General features: G+C 46.9%; 1 protein-coding gene across 2 annotated transcripts in view; it reads right to left on the reverse strand.

The window, feature by feature from the left end:
- Nucleotides 1-525: 525 nt before the first annotated feature.
- The window catches only part of RNF185 (ring finger protein 185), a 30,159-nt gene continuing 9,383 nt past the window's right edge, over nt 526-21,301 (reverse strand). For both annotated transcript variants that reach the window (XM_015250996.3, XM_006218039.4), the window contains exons 2-7: nt 14,441-14,664; nt 11,827-11,845; nt 9,634-9,746; nt 8,229-8,283; nt 5,052-5,169; nt 526-2,955 (exon numbers count right to left, since the gene is read on the reverse strand). In XM_015250996.3, coding sequence (XP_015106482.1) covers nt 2,858-2,955; nt 5,052-5,169; nt 8,229-8,283; nt 9,634-9,746; nt 11,827-11,845; nt 14,441-14,616 — 579 coding nt within the window. In that variant the 5' untranslated portion in view covers nt 14,617-14,664 and the 3' untranslated portion in view covers nt 526-2,857. The remainder of the gene's footprint in view (nt 2,956-5,051; nt 5,170-8,228; nt 8,284-9,633; nt 9,747-11,826; nt 11,846-14,440; nt 14,665-21,301) is intronic.

Here is a 21,301-nt window from a genome sequence, read left to right on the forward strand (position 1 = left end):
AAGGGCTCCTCTCAGAGGGATGACCTGTAGCTCTGAGGTGCTGGGGAGCCTGAGGCTGAGTCAGGTTTGTCATCTCACCACCTTCTATCTCACACTCTGCTACCGAGGGACCTCACGGCGCAGCATGGCCCCTGCTCCAGGTAGAGGGCTTGGCTGGGGGCCTACCTGCCTCGTTGAGGAACACAGGGAGAGATGCTGACACTGAACAACCTGATTGTCCTCAGGGCTCTGATCAGCCACAGGCTAAGCTCCACAGTGGCAGCCTGCAAGTGTCAGAATTCCAAACGCTTCTCAGGACTGGGTCTGCCTGTCAGACAGGTCACACCTAGGGTGGGGTTGTGTATGAAGCGAGGCCTCCAGCCTACGCTTTTCATTTCTAATTATCCATGGATGTTTGAAGACTTTTGTCCTCAGTGTGACATATCCGAGGACGCACAGGTGCTTCCCAGAGGCCAGACTGGTGTGACTAGTCCCCAACCCATCCCTCTACTCCCCTGACACAGACAATAAGTCCACAGCTCACAGTAATGTAAAACCATTTGTTTAATTCTAAATCAAATCACTTTCACAACAGTGAAAATTAGTGACTGGTCAAGGTGTGCCACTGTACACGGTGTCATTTTCTGACCGTGGTTGGGACCTGGTCCTAATCCACAAAGATGGCAGGAGGAGGGTGGAGGCCAAGAACATAGAAAACACACACAAAAGAGAGCAAAACTGCCTAGGCAGAAGGGCGAGGTGGTGAGCCTGCAGAGGGGTGGTGGGAAGGGGGCTCCCTGTTGGGGCTGGGCCAGCAGTCCCAAGTTGGCTCTTCTGCCCCATCTCCTGGCAGAGGGTGAGTGGGGGCTTCAAGGTTCAAAATCAAAGGGCAGGTGGCCAACCTGGCTTTGCTAGCAGGTTCCTGGGATGCCTTTGCTGGTGGAGCTCCTGGGCTCACTCCACTTCGTTTAAGGGTCTAAGTTATTCTCTTCCCACCTACAACCCTTCTTTAATAACCTTTCTTCTGGAACCCATTTCTGACTGAAGTCCTCTCTCTCATCACTAGGTGGGGCCATTGCACTGAGAAACTCCAGGGGCCCCTCAGACTTTAGGGATTTCCAGGTGAGTGGGTGCCAGGAGAATGTTTAGAATCCATCAGGCACACTGTAAAGCTGGTGGATTACTCCTACCAAACAGATTCGGTAAATGAATCACCTATTCAATACTTGCATTTTGTCTCTTTAAACACTGAACTCTGGCATTGAAAGGTACAAGGGGGAAGAGGGGTGGTGCTGTGGAGAGGGGAGAAGGGCTTCCCTCATCTTTCTCAAGGTCTTGTTTCCACACACTATGCAGGGTCATATCTGGAAAAAACACTCGGTGGGGCTTTTGACTACTTGTTGGCTATTGCTGGGGGTAAACCAGGAGCAGAGTGGACTGGTGAAGTGACAGAGAGGCCCCCAGAGTAAGTCCATCTCCCCTCACCCTCAGGGTCTCCTGGAATACGCTGGATTTCTAGGAAGAGGCTGGACTGGCAAAGCAAGAACCATCCCACTAAGTGAACTGGCCTTCTGCCGGCCCCACACTCCCTCAATCAGATTCAGAGAAAGAAGCCTGTGAAGTCAAAAAACAAATCAGGGCTTGGGAAGAATGATTCCCTGGAAGTCTCTGGGGAACTTCTATAGAAAGAACACATCCTACCATCGTGCTAAGGCTTCCCAGGCTCTGCGCCTGGTTTACGAACCACCAGGGGCTGCTTGCCCTGGAGTCCCATGCTTCCCTCGTTTTAGCACACAGACGAGGAGTCTTCAAGCCATACCAAAGTCAGGGTCACATGCTGGTCTTCCCCTTCCTTGCCTCTTCACTAAAGGACAATTTGGCTTCTGAGGAGGGTGGTTTTCAACATGTAGCTGGGATGACTTAACAAGGCCCCCAGTTTCCTTCAAGGGGTGTGGGAAAGGATGCACCTGGAGCCCCTGCCACCTTGGGGTCAGGGCTTGCGTGTTCAGTCCTTCCAGCATCCGAGCTCCGAATCCACCTGAGCCCCAACCGCAGGTCTCTGCGAACGCACTGTCGGCCCCGGCTCCAGCAGTCATCCAGGCTAGATGCCCTCTGGCAGAGAGGCAGATATGCACAATTTTAGGGGGAAAGCTGATGGGAAATCTGTGAGTGAAGCCATGTGTCTCTGGGGATAATCCACATCAGGAAAACAGAAGGTCATTCAGGCCACTCTGGAGCCAAAGACACCAGCGTGGCCCAGAGGCAATAAAAGATCTTTGGGTCTCTGGTGAATTCATGAAGCAACTCCAGCTTCAGCTGCTGCAGTTATGATCTTAACAGGACAGCAATTTCTTGCATCTCTGCTGAGGAGGAAGGGAGGAAATAGGATAGAACGGCACTGGGACCTGGAAGGGGAACCTCTCTGTATGAGTCCCACTGATTTCAGAGGCCACTTATCAAGGGGTATTTAAAGAGATGAAAAAAAGTTCCCATAAGTACGACTGGGTTCATCCCTTTGTGCGATATTAAACTCAAGTGAAATTGTTCTGACAGTTTCTCTCCTCCTGCCTCTTCTCTGTGCAGAGTCAGGCCCTGCTGAGCTGGCTGGAACAGGATTTCACGGTGTAACCCATGAGGGATGACTCAATGCTAAGGCCTGAGGTTATAGCAGGGTGTTTACAGCAGTGGCCATCCTCCAGGGTCCTCAACAACTGGTCTTAAGTACCACAACTCGGATGGAAAAACAAGACTCCTTGATGTGTTACTGACCCCACTGATTCCAGGGGGTCAGGATTAGCCAGGAAGCCAAACATCAAGATGGGGGTGGCGTGTCACAGGTCCAGAGGCCCTGCTGTGGATGTAGGCCGAGAGCCCAGCATTAGGCAATCAGTAGCCAGAACATGATCACCAGGGCCACAAACAGGAAGAGGCGTGACAGGAACTGTTCGTCCACGTACTGGGGCGTTCCGGGGACAGCTGGAGAGACAGGAGGGAGGAGAGAGGGGCTGTGAGAATGCTGCGGCTCTGCACATTCTGCCCACATGAGTCAGAGGTCGAGAGCATCAACCTTCATCTCTTTACAACAGAATCCTGCACACTAAAAAGATTTCTAAACCCTAAATAATATTAGACAAAAGCAAATTAGAATAATGAAACATATGGAATCATGTCACAATGAGGACAAAGTCTCCAATTTATCCTAAGAGGGTCTGGCCTGCAGGTGCAAATAGAACAGGGAAGTCTTGGAAAAATAAAAGAAAAGCTACTGTTTTTTTTTTAATTCATTTTCTTTTTCTTAAATTTGTATTTATTTTTATTTATTTTTGTTTATTTGTTTGGGGGGGAGGTAATTAAGTTTATTTATTTTTTTTCATTTTAATGGAAGCACTGGGGATTGAATCCAGGACTTCATGCACGCTGGGCATGCGCTCTACACTGAGCTATACCCTCCCCCCTAAAAGCTACTGTTTGTTAAGCATCTCCTGTTTGCTGTTATGTCTACACATTATTGCTTGGTGGGTATTATCTCATTTTGTGTAAGAGGAAACTGAAGCACAGGTACAAGGTGACCTGCACAAGATCTCCAGGTGCATGCGTTAGTGGGGAGCCCCACCACTGTGCTCTCAGCCTCCCTGTGCACTGCCTCCCATGTCATGGAGTCTCTAGATTATGGCACTGTTGAGCAGGAGGGGTCTTAGGGAGCCCCATGTGGGTGTCTTCCTTTTCCAGAGGTGAGAACCAGGACCCAGACAGGCAAAGCGATCTGCCTCCCTCACTGCATTGAAGTGGGCTGAGAACATGGTCTCCACTCCTCTCTGCTTTAAGAGCTACTACGTAGAGCTCCTTGTCCTGTCTGGGGGAAGGAGAGTTAGGAGAATCTATATCCCAGATGGGCAACTTGTACTAAATGTGACAATGGAAAACTGTGGCAGGGGGATAAAGTGATCCAGAGTCCACTGGCAGTGGAACTGTTCCCCTGGGGAACCCAGGGTGACCCTGGACCAGGCTGGATGGAAACAAGCTACCAGGCAGGTACCTGCTGCTTCCATGGGGCCCTGCCCTGCTTCAGAGCGAAGCATACCCTGTCCTATAGGGTCTCTTTCCTCTGAGAAAATCTCATGTGAACAGAGGAGAAATTCTGAGGCAGATGAGGTAAGGAAGGGCAGTCCCCAGGTCTCTCAGTGCTGTACTTGTCCCAATAGGGGCTCTGACGGAGTCAGCCAGGCCGGCAGTCAACAAAGACTTATCAATTGTCTGCAATGTGCCAAGCACAGGGTCGGGGCAGGGGACACACAGGATGGCTCAGCAGAGGCTACTGTCCCTAAAGCATAGGCTCCTGGCCAGGAACCACGCCCTGGCCCCTTCTGTACTCACACCGTGCCGAGCACACACGAGGCCCCAGTGAGTGCAGGCAGAGCTCAACAGAACTTGGAGCTCTGCAGGCCCCATGGTAAGGACCTGGGCCCACGCACAAGACTGCAGTAAAGCTCAGGGTGCCCACCTAACTGCCCTGCTCCACCCAAAGGCGACTGGCACTCTCGGGCTGGCTGGAGGGAGAAAGGCAGCAGAAGGCAGCAGACCTCAGCAGAGTTCCCAAAGGGCTGGCGCTGAGGACCAGCCCCACGTGTGTCCTGCGGGAAGCTGGCCAGAGATGCCAGAGAACAGAGAGGCCCTGATTCCCTGCAGTTGCCTCACCCCGCCTGGTCCCCAGTGGTCAAAGCAGTGGGCACATGCCCAGGACTGCGCTCTTCCTTGGCTGTGCAGTTTCCACTTTTTCATTTTATGGGCACGGGGTATGTCTTGGGAAACACCACTCAGCATCTTCTGATCTGTAGAATGAAGCTAATCGCCCACCTCTCCCACAGGCTTATCTTCAGGCTCCCAATTTCATAACGAGAGGCATTCTGAACATGCCTAATATTTGGTAAGTGTGCAATATCATTACCATGACTACCAGGAATCTAAAAGGAGTTTAACATATTTTGAAAAGGCTGACTATCCACGCAGTTACCTAGATACTGCCGAATTCCAAGGAGACGTCCAGCAAAATTACCAAGAGAACAGGGTCTTACCTGGAGGAGGCCGCCCATCGTTTATGTTAAATGCTGTGGCAAATATCCCAAAGGGGAATGCTCCAATTCCAAAAGACATCTGGAAACCACCATCTCCAAATCCAAACCCTTGAAATCCCTGTGTAGAAGAAATGTAGCTCAGAAGAACAGCAAGCAGGCTTCTCCTGCACCTGTCAAACATGTCACCTTAACACATGGCACCCGCCTCTCCCCGCTACTCTTTTCCTCCCATCGAGATCCCAAGGCAGAGGAACCCTGGTGGCCCTTCTGCCCGTCTAGCCTTCAAGGGGTCCCAGCTAAAGAGCTGTGAATGCCAGAAGGGACTGGCTCTGACCCAAAGTAAATCTCTCTGCTGCTCCAAGTAAGGGTTCTCAGAGCTCCAGGTTCTTTCCCAGAGTCCCACCCTGCCCAGTACAATTTTCTACATGCTTTATAGCAGCTAAATTGTCAATAACCCTTATGCCCAATTACCAGGGAGCATCAGATCAAGCCACACATTATAACAGCAAAAAAGTAGGAACCCTAACTAGCCAACAATGGAGGTTATGACCAAAATCTTGATACACCTTCTAAAACAACATTATGCTGACTATGCAGCAACACAGAAAAACTCTTATGACCAAGTTATCAGACAAAATTGTTTGAACACCATGGTCACAAGTATGTGGCAATATGTACCTATCTGGAAAAGATATGGGTAAGAATTTTCAGTCAACATTTTTCTTTTAATATTGTGACAGAGAATTTTAAAAATTCAAAACAATTTTTTTCTGATTACAAAAGTAACATATGCTTGTTATGAGAAACTCACACCTTACAGGAATAAATGACACAAAGTCAGAGGTCTCCTTGTTTACCCTCCACTTTACAACACCCTCCCTGCCAATAACCACTGTCAGCAGTCTGGTATCATCCTCAGCTTTTCCTCCCTATAGCATGGTCTACATTGCATCATCTTACACATGAAAAGATTCTGTAGAAATCATAATATTCTAAATAAGTTAACTCCTGTTTTCTAAGTGCCAACTCTGTGTTAGGCACTGTGTTAAGCACCAGGATACTCAAATAGCACTTAATTCTTATATCAGCATCACCCACATCTGCAGATGACCACACCAAGACTCAGAGAGGTGAGATAACTTCACCAAGGTCCCACAGCTAGTATGACCTAGCTAGGGATAGAATTTATATCTAAAACTAGGTCAGTATAATCCAAAAACCCATGATCTTAATTACTGTGCGTATCTTTAAAAAATTCCTCTCTTCCTCTGCATCCCTGGGTAGATCTTTAGAACAAATGATTAAAAAATTAAAAAAATAAAAAAAAATAGAGGGAGAAGAAAAATTATTGGGCCAATTGCTTTTCACAAAGAGTTGACTGGCCTTCATTTGTGAGTCTTCTGCAAGTCAAGGAAGTGGCCACTCCCTGTCCCACACTGAGTGCAGTCTGGCATCCAGCTCCAAACTTCTTGCTGGGCAGCACTACCTAGAAGGCCTAACAGCCAATTTAACCCACATTCCATCTGCACAGTGAAGAAATGCCTCCCACTCAGAGCCAGCATGGTGAGTCTGAGGGCTCCTGGGATCGAGGCTGCCTCACCCAGAAGGTGCAACTGTTTCATCAGGAACCACCACTTGATTCAGTGCAATCCCGAGGACAAACTCTCCGGCCTCCTTCCAGCAACACCTATACAATCCCATGAGTCCTGACTTTTGGTGGGTTTATGTTCCTTGGGCAGAGTAGGCAAAAAGCATCACTGGTGGTTGCAGGTGCTTGTACACCACAGTCTTCAGGGCAGGGCCTCTGATTCCTGGGTTAGGAGCTAATGCTCCGTTACGAACTGGAGCCTGGGAAGGTAAAGGTGCTGTCGCCCAGTTGTCAAGAGTAGGGACTTCAATATAAGCCAGATCTGGGCTTCAGTCTTGTCCGTATGGCCCTGGACAAGTCCCTTCACCTATCTGGGCCTCATTTTCCTCTTTTGTTAAATGGGCTGATGTGGGGTTTAAATGAGGTCATGCATATAAAGCCCTTAACATATAGTTCTTTGCATGTAATAATCATCCAGCAAGTGTCCACTGCTGTTATTATTAAGAGTAATCTTGAGAAGAGATCCTGATTTCTATCACAATCCCTGACTCCATTCAATCTAAAGGATTAAATAATGTGAAGGCTATACATCTGAACACTAAACAGCCATTAAATAAAGTATTAAAATCTCAAGATATATCATGAAATCTCTCTCCCTCTCTGAGAATGTATGGGCATATCTCATTTCATTGTGCTCCACAGACACTGTTTTTTGTTTGTTTGTTTGTTTGTTTTTTTTACAAATTGAAGGTTGTGGCAACCCTGCACGGAGCAAGTCTGTTGGCGCCATTTTTCCAACAGCATTTGCTCACATTTGTCACATTTTGCTAATTCTTATAATATTTCAACCTTTTTCATTGTTATTATGTTTGTTACAGTGATTTGTAATCAGTGATCTTTGATGTTACTACTATGACTTGTTGAAGGCTCAGATGATAGTATTTTTTAGCAATATGGTATTTTTAAATTAAGGTTTGTACATTTTTTAGACATAATGCCATTTATTGCATATTTAATAGACTATAGTGTAAACATAACTTTTATATGCACTGGGAAACCAAAGTTTGTGTGACTCGCTTTACTGTGGTATCTGCTTTACTGCAGTAGTCTGGAACCGGACCTGCAGTGTCTCTGCAGTCTGCCTATAATCCCCACAAGGGCAGGGTCTTCACTGTGTTCACTGATGTATGTATCACCAGTGCCTGGAATGAGGCCCAGCACACAGAAGGCACTAAATACAAAATGAATTAAATTTTAAAAGAGGCTTGCAAAACAGGAACCAAATATTGTAAAAATAAAAATGCATGTTGACATATACATCTAGCTATAAAAAACACACACACATAAACAGATCTACAAAATTTGTGTGTATAGGTAACTATAGAAAAACAGAAAAGAAAATAGACCAGAACGTTCCCAGTGGTTATCTCTGGATGGGTGAATATTAGTTATTTTCTCCCCTCTTTCCCTTTCTGTATTTTGCAAATTTCCTCTACTCCTGTAGTCAAGGAAAAAAAGTGTAGGGTCAAAAGGGAAACTTCTAAAGCCATGAACTCATTTCTAGAAGCTTCTCCTAGAATTTTCCTCACCCCTCTGTTCTCTGGCTCTGGCCTCTGTCCTTGAGGACGGGGTGGGGTCTTCTCTCTGAAAACAGAAATGGTGTAAAGTAAGTCTATTACGAAATGCTTCTGAGCTGGTCCCTGAGTGGACTGGGAGCATTTCACCAACAGGGTCAGGGCCACAGCCCCCTTTCATGCCTACCACATGAACTTATGCCAAATTAAACCAAATACTAACTCTGTTCCACCTGCAATTGTTTTTCCTTAGTGTGTAGAAAACCAGGGAGAAAATCCAGTTTTTACAAGACGTTCATCAGATGGCACGCAGCCCACTCCTCTCACAGAGCCTGACCCAGACTAGTTATGACGGCCGGCCAGACACCTTCCCTGGACCTGTGTGATACAGGGCTCACGGACGTCAAAACTCCCAAATCTAAACTGAAACAGAGGATTGCCCGTAGGCAGAGCCAGCTGAGATTCAGGGTCTCTCTGTTCTGATCCATTACCTTCAGCTCCACCTCCCACTATTCCTGGGCAAGTACTTTACATGATTCTTTTTGCCTCTGGGTCCTAGCCCCTCCCATCACTCATCCCAGATACTGGACCCACCAGGCACTAAGCGGGATGGTAAGACTGAGGACAGACCTTACTCTTGAGGTACCCATGGTTTTAAGGGGGCTACAACCAGTCACAATACAGGGTGGGAAGAGACTTCTTTAATAGAGATGTCAACTAAATGGAGTGGGAGCACAGGTAAAAGCAACTAATGTGGGGAAGAAAGGCCACTTCAAGGAGGATGTAACCTTAGGGCTGCTCACTGAAATGGCGGAAGGGGAAGGACGAGGGGGTCGAGCAGCTCTGGGGAGGCAGGAGAGGCAGAGGGATGACAAATACAAAGACTCATGAAGGTGAAGGGTAAGATCTTTTAAGAGAAGCCAATATATCCGGATACAGAGCACGCTGAGGCGGGCTGGCCAGGAGTCTTGGGTGTGTGTACGTGTGTGAATGTGTGTTTGCACGTGCCATGCACTACACTATGAAGGCTCTCAGTACTTGTGTCTGTAGAATGCCAGACCCACCCACAACTCCATTTCCAGAAACCTCAAACTCCACAAAGCCTCCTGGACCCGTGTCTCCTCCCCTGTCTATGTCACTGCTGAAGCAACCCCTCCCTGCAGACCCTCCTGCTGACACCCTGCTCCCAGGCTCCTTCAACAGCACCAAGCACACCTGTGCGCTGCCCAGCACACTGCCTGCCGCTGGCAGACGCTCAGGGCACATCTGTATTACAGCCCAGCAAGGGTGACCCGATCCCCTCCCCTCCTCGCAGGCTCCCATCTGGATCCCCAAACTGAGGACCTGCAGGCACTACGTGAAGGGTGGAGTGAGAGGTGTCCAAGGGGAGAAGGGGGTGTGAGGGGCGCCACGGCCTCACCTGGGGTCCTGCTGCCCGGTGCTGCCCCTGCCGTACAGCGGGATGACCTTGTCACGGCTGATGCCGGCTTTGCAAACTGGACACACCTGTCTGTTAGGTCTGGTCTCCAACCACTGCAAGGAGAGAAAACCGCATGATGGCGCAAACCCACCAGAGTGGTCAGTCTGAGCCAGCAGAAGACACGGACCAGAGGCCGCACACTGGAAACACCAGAACCAACAGGGAACACGTTGAGCAACCCAATTCTCTGCTTCCCGCTCCTGGCGCTCAATAAACATTTAGTAGTGGTGAAATCAAAACTGCCTTTAAATGCCATCATAATTAAACAGGCTTCTTCATGCTTCGCTCTCTTGAGGGGCTCCCAGCAATATGGCAGGAAGGAACTGCAAGCCTGGAGCTGTGTCAAGAGGCCTGACAGATCCAGCCTCAGGTTAGGCCGTGGGTACAGCAATAATAAACTTTACACCTCCACCTTCCCTGAGGGTTCCACTGTATGACCCTGGCAGTCAGATTATTATCATTTTTTCTGTGTTTCTCATTTTTACAGTACTTCCTCATTAACTCTGTATTTCAGACACCAGCATCTGGGCCTCAGCTGACCATTTTCTGGTGATTTACTACGTGCTAAAGAATAGATTTTTCTTCTTATCTAAATTTGCTTAGTGTTTTTTATGTACTTTCACTGATTTTCACATTGTACTATTTCTTTCAAAATTAAAAACACCAGGTGAAGATGGAGGCGGGGGGTGAGGAGGAGTGGAGAGAAGTAGAGAGATTTGAAAGTGCTACATTACTGGCTTTGAAAATGAGGGCCGGGATCATGAGCCAAGAGAATGCAAGGACATGATTTCTCTCCCAGAACCTCCGGAAGGAAACACTCTTGCTGACACCTTGATTTGAGTACTTCTGACTGGCAGGACAATAAGATAATAAGTCTCAGTGTTGTGATAAGTCATTAAGTTTGTTGAAATTTGTTACATCAGCAATAGGAAACTAATATAATGCGTCAAAAGAAAGGGTCCAAGAAAAATACCATAAACTTCTAATTGTGAACAATAAAACTGCAATATTCTTTGGGGAAAAAAGAAAAAATTAAAAACACCAGAATCCTATTTGGGGTTTTCCAGCCCCTTTCACTGGTTATAGTACATCATTTTGTTTAACTTTCTCAAAAACAAAACAAAAATGATGAAAACGTATTACCTGTAGTGTCTTTGTAGACATTAAACAATTATATATATTCTCAACATTTATCTTAGAACATTAATGGCATCTTTAGACCCAATGATACAAAGTTTATTATATAAATGTGGACCTAGGACTTCAGGCCCAAGAAGAAGGCAGCTAAATTTAAAGATTTTATATCTTATTTCCTTTATCTCACTGTTATAAAACTCAAAAACTTAAGTGTTATGTGCTCTTCATAAATTTAGAGCAGAAATGTTCCACCAGGTTCCGCTGGGGTCAGAATGTGCAGCCCTAAAACTAGCGGAAACCCAAACCTGTCTTGTTTCCTCCAGTTCTCTCTCCCACTCAGGTTCGGAGGCTCTAGCAGGCTGGAACTTCTGTCCTCCCTCACATTCCCAGCCACCTACTAGTGTGAGACTCCACTGCCAACAACCATGGAGACACTCAGCCAGCGCTGATTATTCACAGCCAGTTGTGAATGCCAAGCCCGGCTCTGTCCCACCAAGCAGGCGCCTGGGTCTTGGTGAAAACTTACTAAGCGGTTTTCATAATAATCAAAAGCTGGGAAAAGAGACTCTTTCCCTTTCATAAAAGCTCTCTGTTGAGTTTCTCTCTTCTTAACATTCTCAAGACCTTTAAGGGTGGAGGGGATTTTTGATACAATAAGAGTTACTTTTTATAGAGACATAATCTCAGAAATAAAAACCTAATAGGCTATCATATCTAACGTACAAATGAGAAAGTGAGACCCAGCAAGGTGGAAGCCTGCCAAGGCCACAGAGGCCATGGGTAGCAGAGGCAGGAGCATCCCTCCCAGGTACCACACTGACCCCCTGTTACATCAAGTGCTGTCCGTGGTCAGATGTATAAAGAGTTGGGGGGAACGCAAGCAAATGAGCCCAGAAGTAGGGGAGATTGCAGCTTCTGACGGCAGTCTCCTGAGACTAGGGATGTCTTGTGCAACCACAGCTGATGAAAGACAAAGTAAAATGAAATGCATCTTACCTGATGTAAACACGGCCAACTGCCAGAGTCCCCAGGGCAACCAGTCATCAAGGAGGAAAGAGACAGGGGAAAGGAAGAGAAATGATTTCATTAATAGAAACACTGGATATGGTAGGAACAGGAAAATGGGAAGACAGGATCGTACTGTGGAGCACTGCCACCGCACTGAGGGTCTGCAGCGATCACTGCTTTCAGAAATTAGAAAAGACTGAGCTCAAGTCACAGGAAAAATGAAGCAATGGAGACAAGACCCCAGTCTCCACCCCTGGGATCCCACTACTTATGAAGACCCCCAGGTCCCAGACCATCTCAGACCCAGCTTCTTTACAAGGTAACCTCTGAGGGATCATGGCCGCTGAAGGAATCCAGAAAAGCTAAGGATCTTCTGTGCAAAAAAATCCACGGGGGCATTCTCATGCACAGGCACACATGTACTATTTTAGACTCGATTTCAGTGGGTTCACAGCCTCCTTAGGCTCACAAGGAAGGTGTGGCTCTAGATCCAGTTTAACTGCATCTTCAAGCTGCCCTTAGCCCTGAAAGCTCTGCTGGCAGGAAGGAGCCTCAGAGTTCAAGTCTACTGTAAAAACATCTTGAAGTAATGGGAAGATGGGGACCCTGCTTGGCAGAAAGGGCGGCTGCCAGCTTAGTGTGTTACACTAGAGACACTGCTGCCCAGCCCGTTGCTTCAAAAGCAAGGGAACCAAACGCAGAAACATGGAGGAACTCGCCTACGGTGCCAGGACTAAAAGTCTTCTGACTTCCATTTTCCTGCCCCTCTATCATCCAGCACTGAGTGCAAAAACGACATTTACAGAACTGAAGAAGAGCTACTCTAACTCCAAATTTAAATTTTTTCTTGCTCTCTTCATCTATCCATTCATGCATATATAAAATATCTACTGTGTGTCTACTATGTGCCAGGACAGTGGAAAATGTAGACACAGCTTCTGACCCTCACATAATGTAACTTCTCTAGGTAAGTAAAATTTGGACTAGGAGGATAATCCCTTTCCCAATTACTGAACCACAGTTTAGTCTCACAGTCCAGACAAACAGCCTCCTTGGACGTAACAGACACCTGACACCTGACTCCAACATAAACCTTTCAGCTCCATCCCAAACTGAGCAGAGGGCACCCAAATCATGGCAGCTCTCCACTGGGGACTTCCCTTAAGGGCAGTGGGGGAGAAGTGGAGGTGCCCTCCCTCAGGGGGAAGCTCCGGATTGTAACAGTGATGCTGATTACCCCCATCCATTAAACAGCTGTGGCTGAATAGTTTCATTTGTCAATGTCACTGAATGGTCGTCACACTACCCTTTGAGGGAGTGCAGTTACCTTGCTTCACAGATAAGGAAACAGGTACAGAGGGGACAGCAGACACGCTTAGGGACAAACCACTCAGCATCTGTTTCATTTCAGAGTCTGTATTCTTACCAATGGTATGCTGACTTAATTCTTAATTCTTACAAATCCTTGTTTTATGACACCCCAATCATAAAACTGGGGCATCTCCAATTTCTAGGAGAGAGCTGATGGCAACAGTTTCTGCATAAAACTTTATGATTAGGGCAAGAGCCTCCAGAACAAAAATCTCTGCCCCATTCTGTTCATTCACCAATAAATTTATTTTTTTCACTGTTGCCAACTTAAACTCCCTTAAATATTGCTTAAATGAGCCTTTCTTCACCCCACTTCCTTGCTCAAAAATATTCAATAGCTCCATGTTCTGCTCAGTCAAATCTGGGTGTGATACTCTGGCCCAATCCTTCCTGAACCAGTCTTGGTGCCTCATATCCCCCAGCCCACTGCACCGGCGCACAGTGCCATCAGGGGGAACAGCAGCCTCAGGCTCTCAGACGAGCCCAACAGCGCATCTGCCTGTCCCGAGAAACTGCCTGCCTTGGGGTGGAACACACTCTTCGCCTTACCTGGCTGACATTCTCATCCCTCTAGTTACCCCAATTTGCCCTTCGAGGTCCAGCTCAAAAGAAAGAGAAAAAAACAAAAAAAACCCCACAAACTCTACTTTCACCCAGGTTCTCAGAGCCAGTTCTGGAATGGACACTGACTCTGCCACTTCATTCTGATATGCATAAAATACAGTAAATACTAGGACCATGGTGAACATGTACTGTTTATTACGTACTGTGTGCTTTTCTACATCTTTTATACATTTTGAGTCATTTAATGTTCCCAAACACCCCTGTAAAATGAAGTACCATGTGTGTAAGCACCTGGCCCAAGGTCATCTGGGAGGGAAATGGTGGAGTCAGGATTTAGAGCCTGGCAGTCTGGTCCACAGTCCTTGCTCATAACCACCGTGCTATAGTGCCTCTGGCTCGTGTGGCAAGTGGCATGGAGCAAGTGCTCACTAAGGTGAATACTGTCACTCTGGAGATGGGGACAAGGAGCCCAGGGTGGGGACAGGATTTGCTCAAGGTCATTCAGCTTAGCAGCGGAGCTGGGATGAGAACTCAGGTCTCCTGCCTTTGGGCCTGAGTGCATCAGGACCCAAAATGGGTGGGAAACCTTCTGCTCCAAAGCTGTTCATGGTCACAACTGTTTCTTAACTTGGCATGTGTCCTCTGGGGCGGTGGCAGGGGTACTGACCAGAAGAGGTGGCCGCACAGGCTGATGACGGCGTCCTTGGCTGTGTCCAGGCAGATGTTGCACTCGAAGGTGCTGTCCTGCCCTCCGCTCTCTCCAGTGCCATTGCTGCTGCCGCTGGGCCCCCCTGCACTAGAGTTCTCAGGGGATGCAGAGGCCGAGGGCCCCTTGCTCGCCATTCTTGGCTGTCAGCAAACACTGAGTGAAGATTCTTCCCCAGGAAAACCCTGAAAGGCAGAGAGTCCGTGATCCACTTCTGCAGGCCACTCCCCTGGTCTCCATGCCAATACCCCCATCTTCTCTCAGCTCCGTAAGTTCAGATTATGACTGAACCCCTGGGTAGATGTTCCAGAAGCTGACAGTTGTGGGGCACCACCCAGAGAGCAATGACTCAGAAACTTCCCACGAACACGGCCTAGACTGCACCATACAAATGCACAAACTGCACAAATAGAGAGAAGCCTCCAGATGGCTCCCCCTGGGAACTAGGACCCTGTCTCATTGCCTTCACATTCTTCCAGGATCACCGCCCAGGTGATAAACACATGCTCAATAAGGCTGAAAGTTCACAGGCTGTCCTCTAACTCTGAATGGCCTCTATGTTGGCAGGTGAATCTGCTCAAGCCAGAAGGTTGTGACTGGTATACGGCAGAAAACAAAGAAAAGCCTGTAACAGTGAAAGGTTAGGAAGCCAGGAAGGACCAGAAAGGTCATGTGGGCTAATGCCTTCCACACTGCAATCTTTCGCATTCCATCTGTCAGGTTAGAATACCACCTACCTTATTTTGTCTAAATCTATCAACTTTTTAGCTCAATACATTTAAGAGGAGGCTTCTATCACTGCTGAAAATAGGTAACACTGCATTACCTGCCGTAAGTGAAAGGTAAGTATAAACGTAACGAAGGGAAATCTTTTATCCTTTAGGAAACTGTGGGACCTTTCGGCTGACTGAGGAATGTGAGACTCAGACTGTGGGACTCATGACACTCAGTATTCAAACCACTACTATACGACCAACAGACCAGGCTAGCCACTAAATGCCAGGAGAAACAGACCACTATTTACTACCTCCTCCAAATCAAAGAATCCCCAGGAGCTGAACAAGAAGGAGCACAGGAACACCACCAAAGGATACTCAGAAAACCCAAGCGGGAAATGCTAGCTGGCTACCAGTCAGAGAACCGGAGGCTTGGATGCTGGTCCCAGTTGTGCCTCCAGCTTGCTAGGTGGTTTTGGAAACGTCTCTCCTCCCTGGGCCACAGTTTTCTCATCTGTAAACTGAGGCACTGGACCACATGGTCTTCTAGGTGTCCTCTCCTAGCTCTGAGACTGTGCCGCGCTGGGTTGCTGGGTCATGTCACCCTTGGCCTCCAAAGCAGGCAGCCCTGCCACACATTTGGGACTCACCGCTGCAGTACCAGAAGACCACCCTGATTTCAGCTTCCAAAGTACGGGGAGGTAGGGACCAAAAAGCCACAGTCCTTTCAGACTCAGAAGCCTTCCTATACACCACGGACTCAGAACTCTAGGCTCACAAGTGTCCCTCACCACGCCAGCAGCTCAGTGACTTGAGCAGGGAGAAGAGGCTGGCTCGCCACCACTTTTTCACTCAGTTACATCATTTTACATAATGTCCCAGAAGAGTAGCTGGCTGCCAGCAGCACTGTGCCTTGCTGGCCTCGGCTCCGAGACCTTCCCCACGACCCCATACTTCCTTCTCTCCATATACGTCTGCTCCTTTCTTTGGAGGATGGAGCCCGCTTGGAAGACCCATGGTATGGCCTTTGTCATTCCAGCTCAAGTACCCAACCTATGAGTTTCTTAAAAAAAAAAAAAAAAAGAAAAACTTTTTAAAATCAAGGACTAAGCACATAGATGTGGAAAGATAAGTAAGTCTCTCCTGATGTGATGCACTGACAAGTATATAGCACTAACAACGAAGCATCCTTGCCGTAAAACAGACTCTAACCAGGGCTCTAAAACGTATTACCCATTATAGAAAATATGGGGCACAGATGCATGTGTTAACTTCACGAAGATACAATCAGGAAATCCAGAATGCAGGACTTTCTACAGGACGAACAACCAAAGTTCTCCAAAAAATAAACAGTAAGGGCAGGTTGTGGAGTCATAAATTGAGAGTTGAGACATACCAACCACCGGCAGTATGTGGATCTCACTGGAACCAGATTCACACAAACCAATTGTAAAAATAAGTTTGTGAGATGACTTGACAAAAACTGATTTAGCCTGGGTATTAGTTATATTAAAGAATTATTGTTCATTTGGGGGGGTATGATAATGGCACAGTGCGATGTTTTTAAAATTTTTTCATCTGGTAAAGATGCATGCTTAAGTATTTATGAAGGAATGATAAGATGTTTGGGATCTCCTTCAAAATACTCCAGGGGGAAAAGTGAAAGTGGAGAGAAAAGATGAAGTAAGAACAAGGAAGCTGATGGTTGTTGGAAACAGATGGTGAACTGCATTAGTTTATTTTTGTGTGTGCTTGAAAATTTCCATAACAAGAAGTTTCTTTTTTTTTTTAAGCAGGTTGGAGAAGAGTCTGTGTATGAATTTACTTAGGTGAGAACAAGTGAAGTATATAAATGAGTATACATTTACACATTTATAAAGAAAATGTCTAGAAGGCACACACTAAACTATCAACAGTTATTTCTGGGATTAGGAGGGCTAGGGAACTCTGAATTTTATATTTTTATCCTGTTTCAGCGTTTTATGACAAGCAGGTATTACTTTTACAGTAACATTTTTGAAAAAGTAAACTGTAAAACATATGTATAATATTAATTTGTTACAACAATAATGAATATAAGTATTAGAAAATGTCTTTAAAAATGTGAAAGAATATACCAAATTATTAATAGTGATTGTCTCTGTACTGCTGGGGGCTTAGAGGCCTTCCCTGTTTATAAAACTGACATTTTAACCTGCATTAATTCTAAAATCAGACAAATTAATTTACATTAAAAACTTTTCCCCCCAAACGTTCCAATTCTCCCAAATTCTGAAAGGTTCTGAGTTGAAATCCTGGCTCCACTACTGACTAGCCATACAGCTCTGGGTAAATCCCTTGATGGCCTGAATATCTTTTCTCACTTGAAAAATGAGGATGTCATACTTCGTGCAGGGCTGCTAAGGTCGCCATGTGAGACAACACAGTGACCTGGAGGACCCTCCAGGGCAGGAGGGTCTGCTGCTGCTGGGAAGATGCACGCACCCACCACCCACCCTTGTTTACTGCCCTCTCCGCCCCCTGGCCCAATAAGGCTTTGTACTTGCATTTCCCTACACGTGGGTGTAAGGGAACAATAAAGGTCATGGTAGTGTCAGGGTAGGAATGGCCAGGGGACAGTAACAGGTCAGCTCACAGTATGCAGGGAACTGAGGTATTGCAGTAGGCCAGGCACTGGGATAGGCCTCCATGTCCTAGCCCTAGGCAGACCGTATCACTCTCCTTAGGAGACTGACCGTGTAGTCCCTACCTGGGTTCTAGAGCTCCATCCTGGTAGGCACTCAAATATTTGCTGAGAGTGTGGGCACAGGCGTGTGTGACCGATTTTGGTCAACTCCCAGGCTGGCTGTTCACGTAACCTCTCTTCGCAACACATCCTGGGTCCTGTCACCTGAGCCTCCTCTCTTACCTCCTACCTCCCCTCCTGCCCAGGAACGACATGCCAGAGCAGCATGGCAGAGATGAACAGCCTTCCCTGGGAACCGTTCACTGAGCACCTGCAGAACAGAATGTTCCATGAGGACCCAAAAGGACTGGGACACTGGCGCAGAGAAGAGAAGGCCCTGGTCAGCTCAGGAACTAGACAGAGTAAAAGGGAAGCAGACCCTGGGCATAGCTGAGTGGCCACCCTGCTAAAAACTCCTGGTCCCTGGAGGGACCTGGATTTGGACCGAACCAGAGTCACCTTGTTGTGGCTGGTTCTGTGTCCTTGTCCCTACTCTGACCATTCTTCACTCCTGATCTGAATCCACTTTCTAGTTTTCATAGCACATTCACATCCACTACCACTTCTGACCCTCACCCCATTTCACAGAGGAGGACATCAGACCAGGATGTTAGAGGACTTGCCCAAGCCAGGCCATCATACATGTAATTCTGTGCCCAATTCAGACTTTGCAATACAACAGCACTCTTTTCACTCTTACATTTTACTCCTTTAACATACAGCTTTACAAAATTAAACACCTGGCCTTTGTTTTTCCTCAAATTCACTGTGCAATGCTTTACCTTCTGTATTCTTTGAAGTGAGTACAAAGCAAAATCACTACTCATCCATTTATGTATTAAACCAACAGCTCTCTAGCACCAACTACATGCCAGGCCTGGAGCTACCAACTATGGGGTAGGGGTCATAAGGAAAAGCAAGACCATGTTGACCCCCTCGAGTCCAGAACAGGAGCTAACTGTAAGAAGTCTTAACAAGGCGCTCCACCAAACTCGCCTAAACAAGGCACCCTCCCAGATTTCTGGTTCCTAGACCTCCTCAGTGATTTAAATAGAACCTGGAACTGGACAGGATCCAAGAATCTATATTTTTAAATAAGTGTCCCCAGCTTCCACTCCAGATGGTCCTCTGATGAGGAAGAGTTTTGGAAAATCAGCTCTCAAACAGGGAAGGACTCTGGGAACACAGCACAGCAGAGTTTGGGAGGGACAGTAACCGCAGAGCTTCTCTTCAGAATACACCATCCCCAGCAACAGTCCACAGGGACTATGGAGAGATCAGATAATCTTGGAGGGTAGGGGACAAGTCTGCTGAGATCTCAGACAGGCAGGCCAGCACCTGGTCTATCTGGGACAAAGCTGACCATTTAAGAAACAAGTTCACCTCTTGCTTTGAAAACCATTCCTAAATTTGAGATGTCCAAGGCAGCACATGTGGTGCTGGGACTAAGGCAGGTGTGTAATATTTAATAATCCCTTAGGAATGCAGAGCCTGGCCGCTGAGGCTGCCTGACCCAGCACCTACACTCTACTACCTGCCAGAGCTAGCCTGGCCCTCCTCACAGGAACTGAGAGAGGAAGAGAAAGCGAGAGTTGCATATCCCTGAAGGAGGCCCCCGGGAACTCAACCTCAGGCAGAAATCTCTTTGTAGTATTCCTGTGTTCAGTTCTCAGGTTCTAGAGCTGCAAACATTCATCATCTGTCTTCTCTGCCCTTCAACTCTATGAATTCCTGGCCCAGGTGTTCAGAGGTATCTGGAAATGTCAATCCTAGTTATGCAGATTACAAATTTAGATGATAAATAACTGGCATGATCTGAGAGGTGACTCAGCAGAGGTCCTGCTCCTGTGAGCACATGCTGTTCACGTGGACGCCTTCCACCAGAACAGTGACGTGTCCAAGCCCGTTATCACTGCTCATTAGGCCGCTGCTGGACCACATGTAGGCCAAGATGGGACCCACATTCCAAGAATGTCTACATCACACTTGCAGAAGGTTCGAGTGGGAAGAAATCTGAGTAAGCTGACTGGAACTTGGAACACACAGAAACTAGCCCCTAACATTTTGGAGTCTAAATGGAGTTGAGGTCCTCGGCTAGCTCACAGAGGGCTGGCCCTCAAATACAAGACCAAGGGCATGAATGGCCTTTCAGGTCCAGAAGGACAGAGGAGGCTGAGAGTTGGTCTCTTTACTTTAGGGCTGCACTGGTCCTTTTCTCTGGTACCCTCTAATCTTCCCATCTGTTCAACCAACTCCACACTTACTTTCAAAGATGTATTCGTGATCCTATTTGCCAGACATTCAAGACACAAAGATAAAGGGTTTCAGCCTAACAGGGGACACAGGCAAGTAAACCAAAGGGCAGCCCAGTGTGCTACGTGCTGACAGTGATGTGTACAGAGTGGTGAGGGCAAGGCTTGCTGGGGAGGATGCAGACACGGCACACAGGACAAGTGGACAGCTCAATTTCCAAGTTCATTGTGGCTGGAGCCCAGAGCACATATGGGGGTGGGAAGGCAGCAAGGGCTGGGACTGAGGTATGAAGAAACGCCTAGAAGGCCTTGAGCCCTTCAGCCCTGGCCTGTCAGGCTCATTCCCTGCTGAGCCACCTAACCCAGACCTGCCTAAGCTTCCAAAGAGTTCCATGATTCCAATGTCTCTTTCTCTCCCCATCCAGCTCCCATTCCTTGGCTAAGTAAACTGATACATTCACGCAATATATTACGAGGCCACTAAAACGTATGCTTCCATAAAGATTTTGCTTACATGGGGATTTTAATTACATAACATAATGTTAAGTGAAAAAAGCAGGAGAGAAAATTGTATACCAAACTGAACATACTGTATGATACCAACAGGTTAAAAGATACAGAAACAACTGGTAGGGCCCCAAAATATTAACTGTAGTGGTCCCTGGATAGTGGAATCATGGGCAAAATTTTAAAGTTTTTTTTACGCTTAACTGTTCTTCCCATTTTTCCCATAATAAATACTATGTTACTAATACTCATAAAAAATCTGGGAAAATGCTAAAGGTCCCATATCTTCAGATCTCAGCAGGGGGCAAAAAGGAAAGCAATCAAATGAAAGAAATCCACACTAAGGTGTGATGATCCTTAGCATAATATCCTCTCAGAAATTTTCACATTTAAAATTTTCATTTATATTTTTAATAAGTAACACATTCATATGGCGCAAAATTCAAAAGGTACAAAAGGATATAGACTGAAAAGTCTCTCTCTCGCATCCCTAGAACCTAGTCACCCTGTTCCCTGCCTTGGAGACCAAGGTCCTAGACTATACCTTGAGGACACATTCCAGGAGTAGAACTGCTGGGTCAGAGGGTAGCTATACTTGTAATTTTGACAGATAGTACCAAGC

The sequence above is a fragment of the Vicugna pacos genome, chromosome 32, assembly GCF_048564905.1.
Source record: "Vicugna pacos chromosome 32, VicPac4, whole genome shotgun sequence".
In the NCBI taxonomy this organism is placed as follows: domain Eukaryota; kingdom Metazoa; phylum Chordata; class Mammalia; order Artiodactyla; family Camelidae; genus Vicugna; species Vicugna pacos.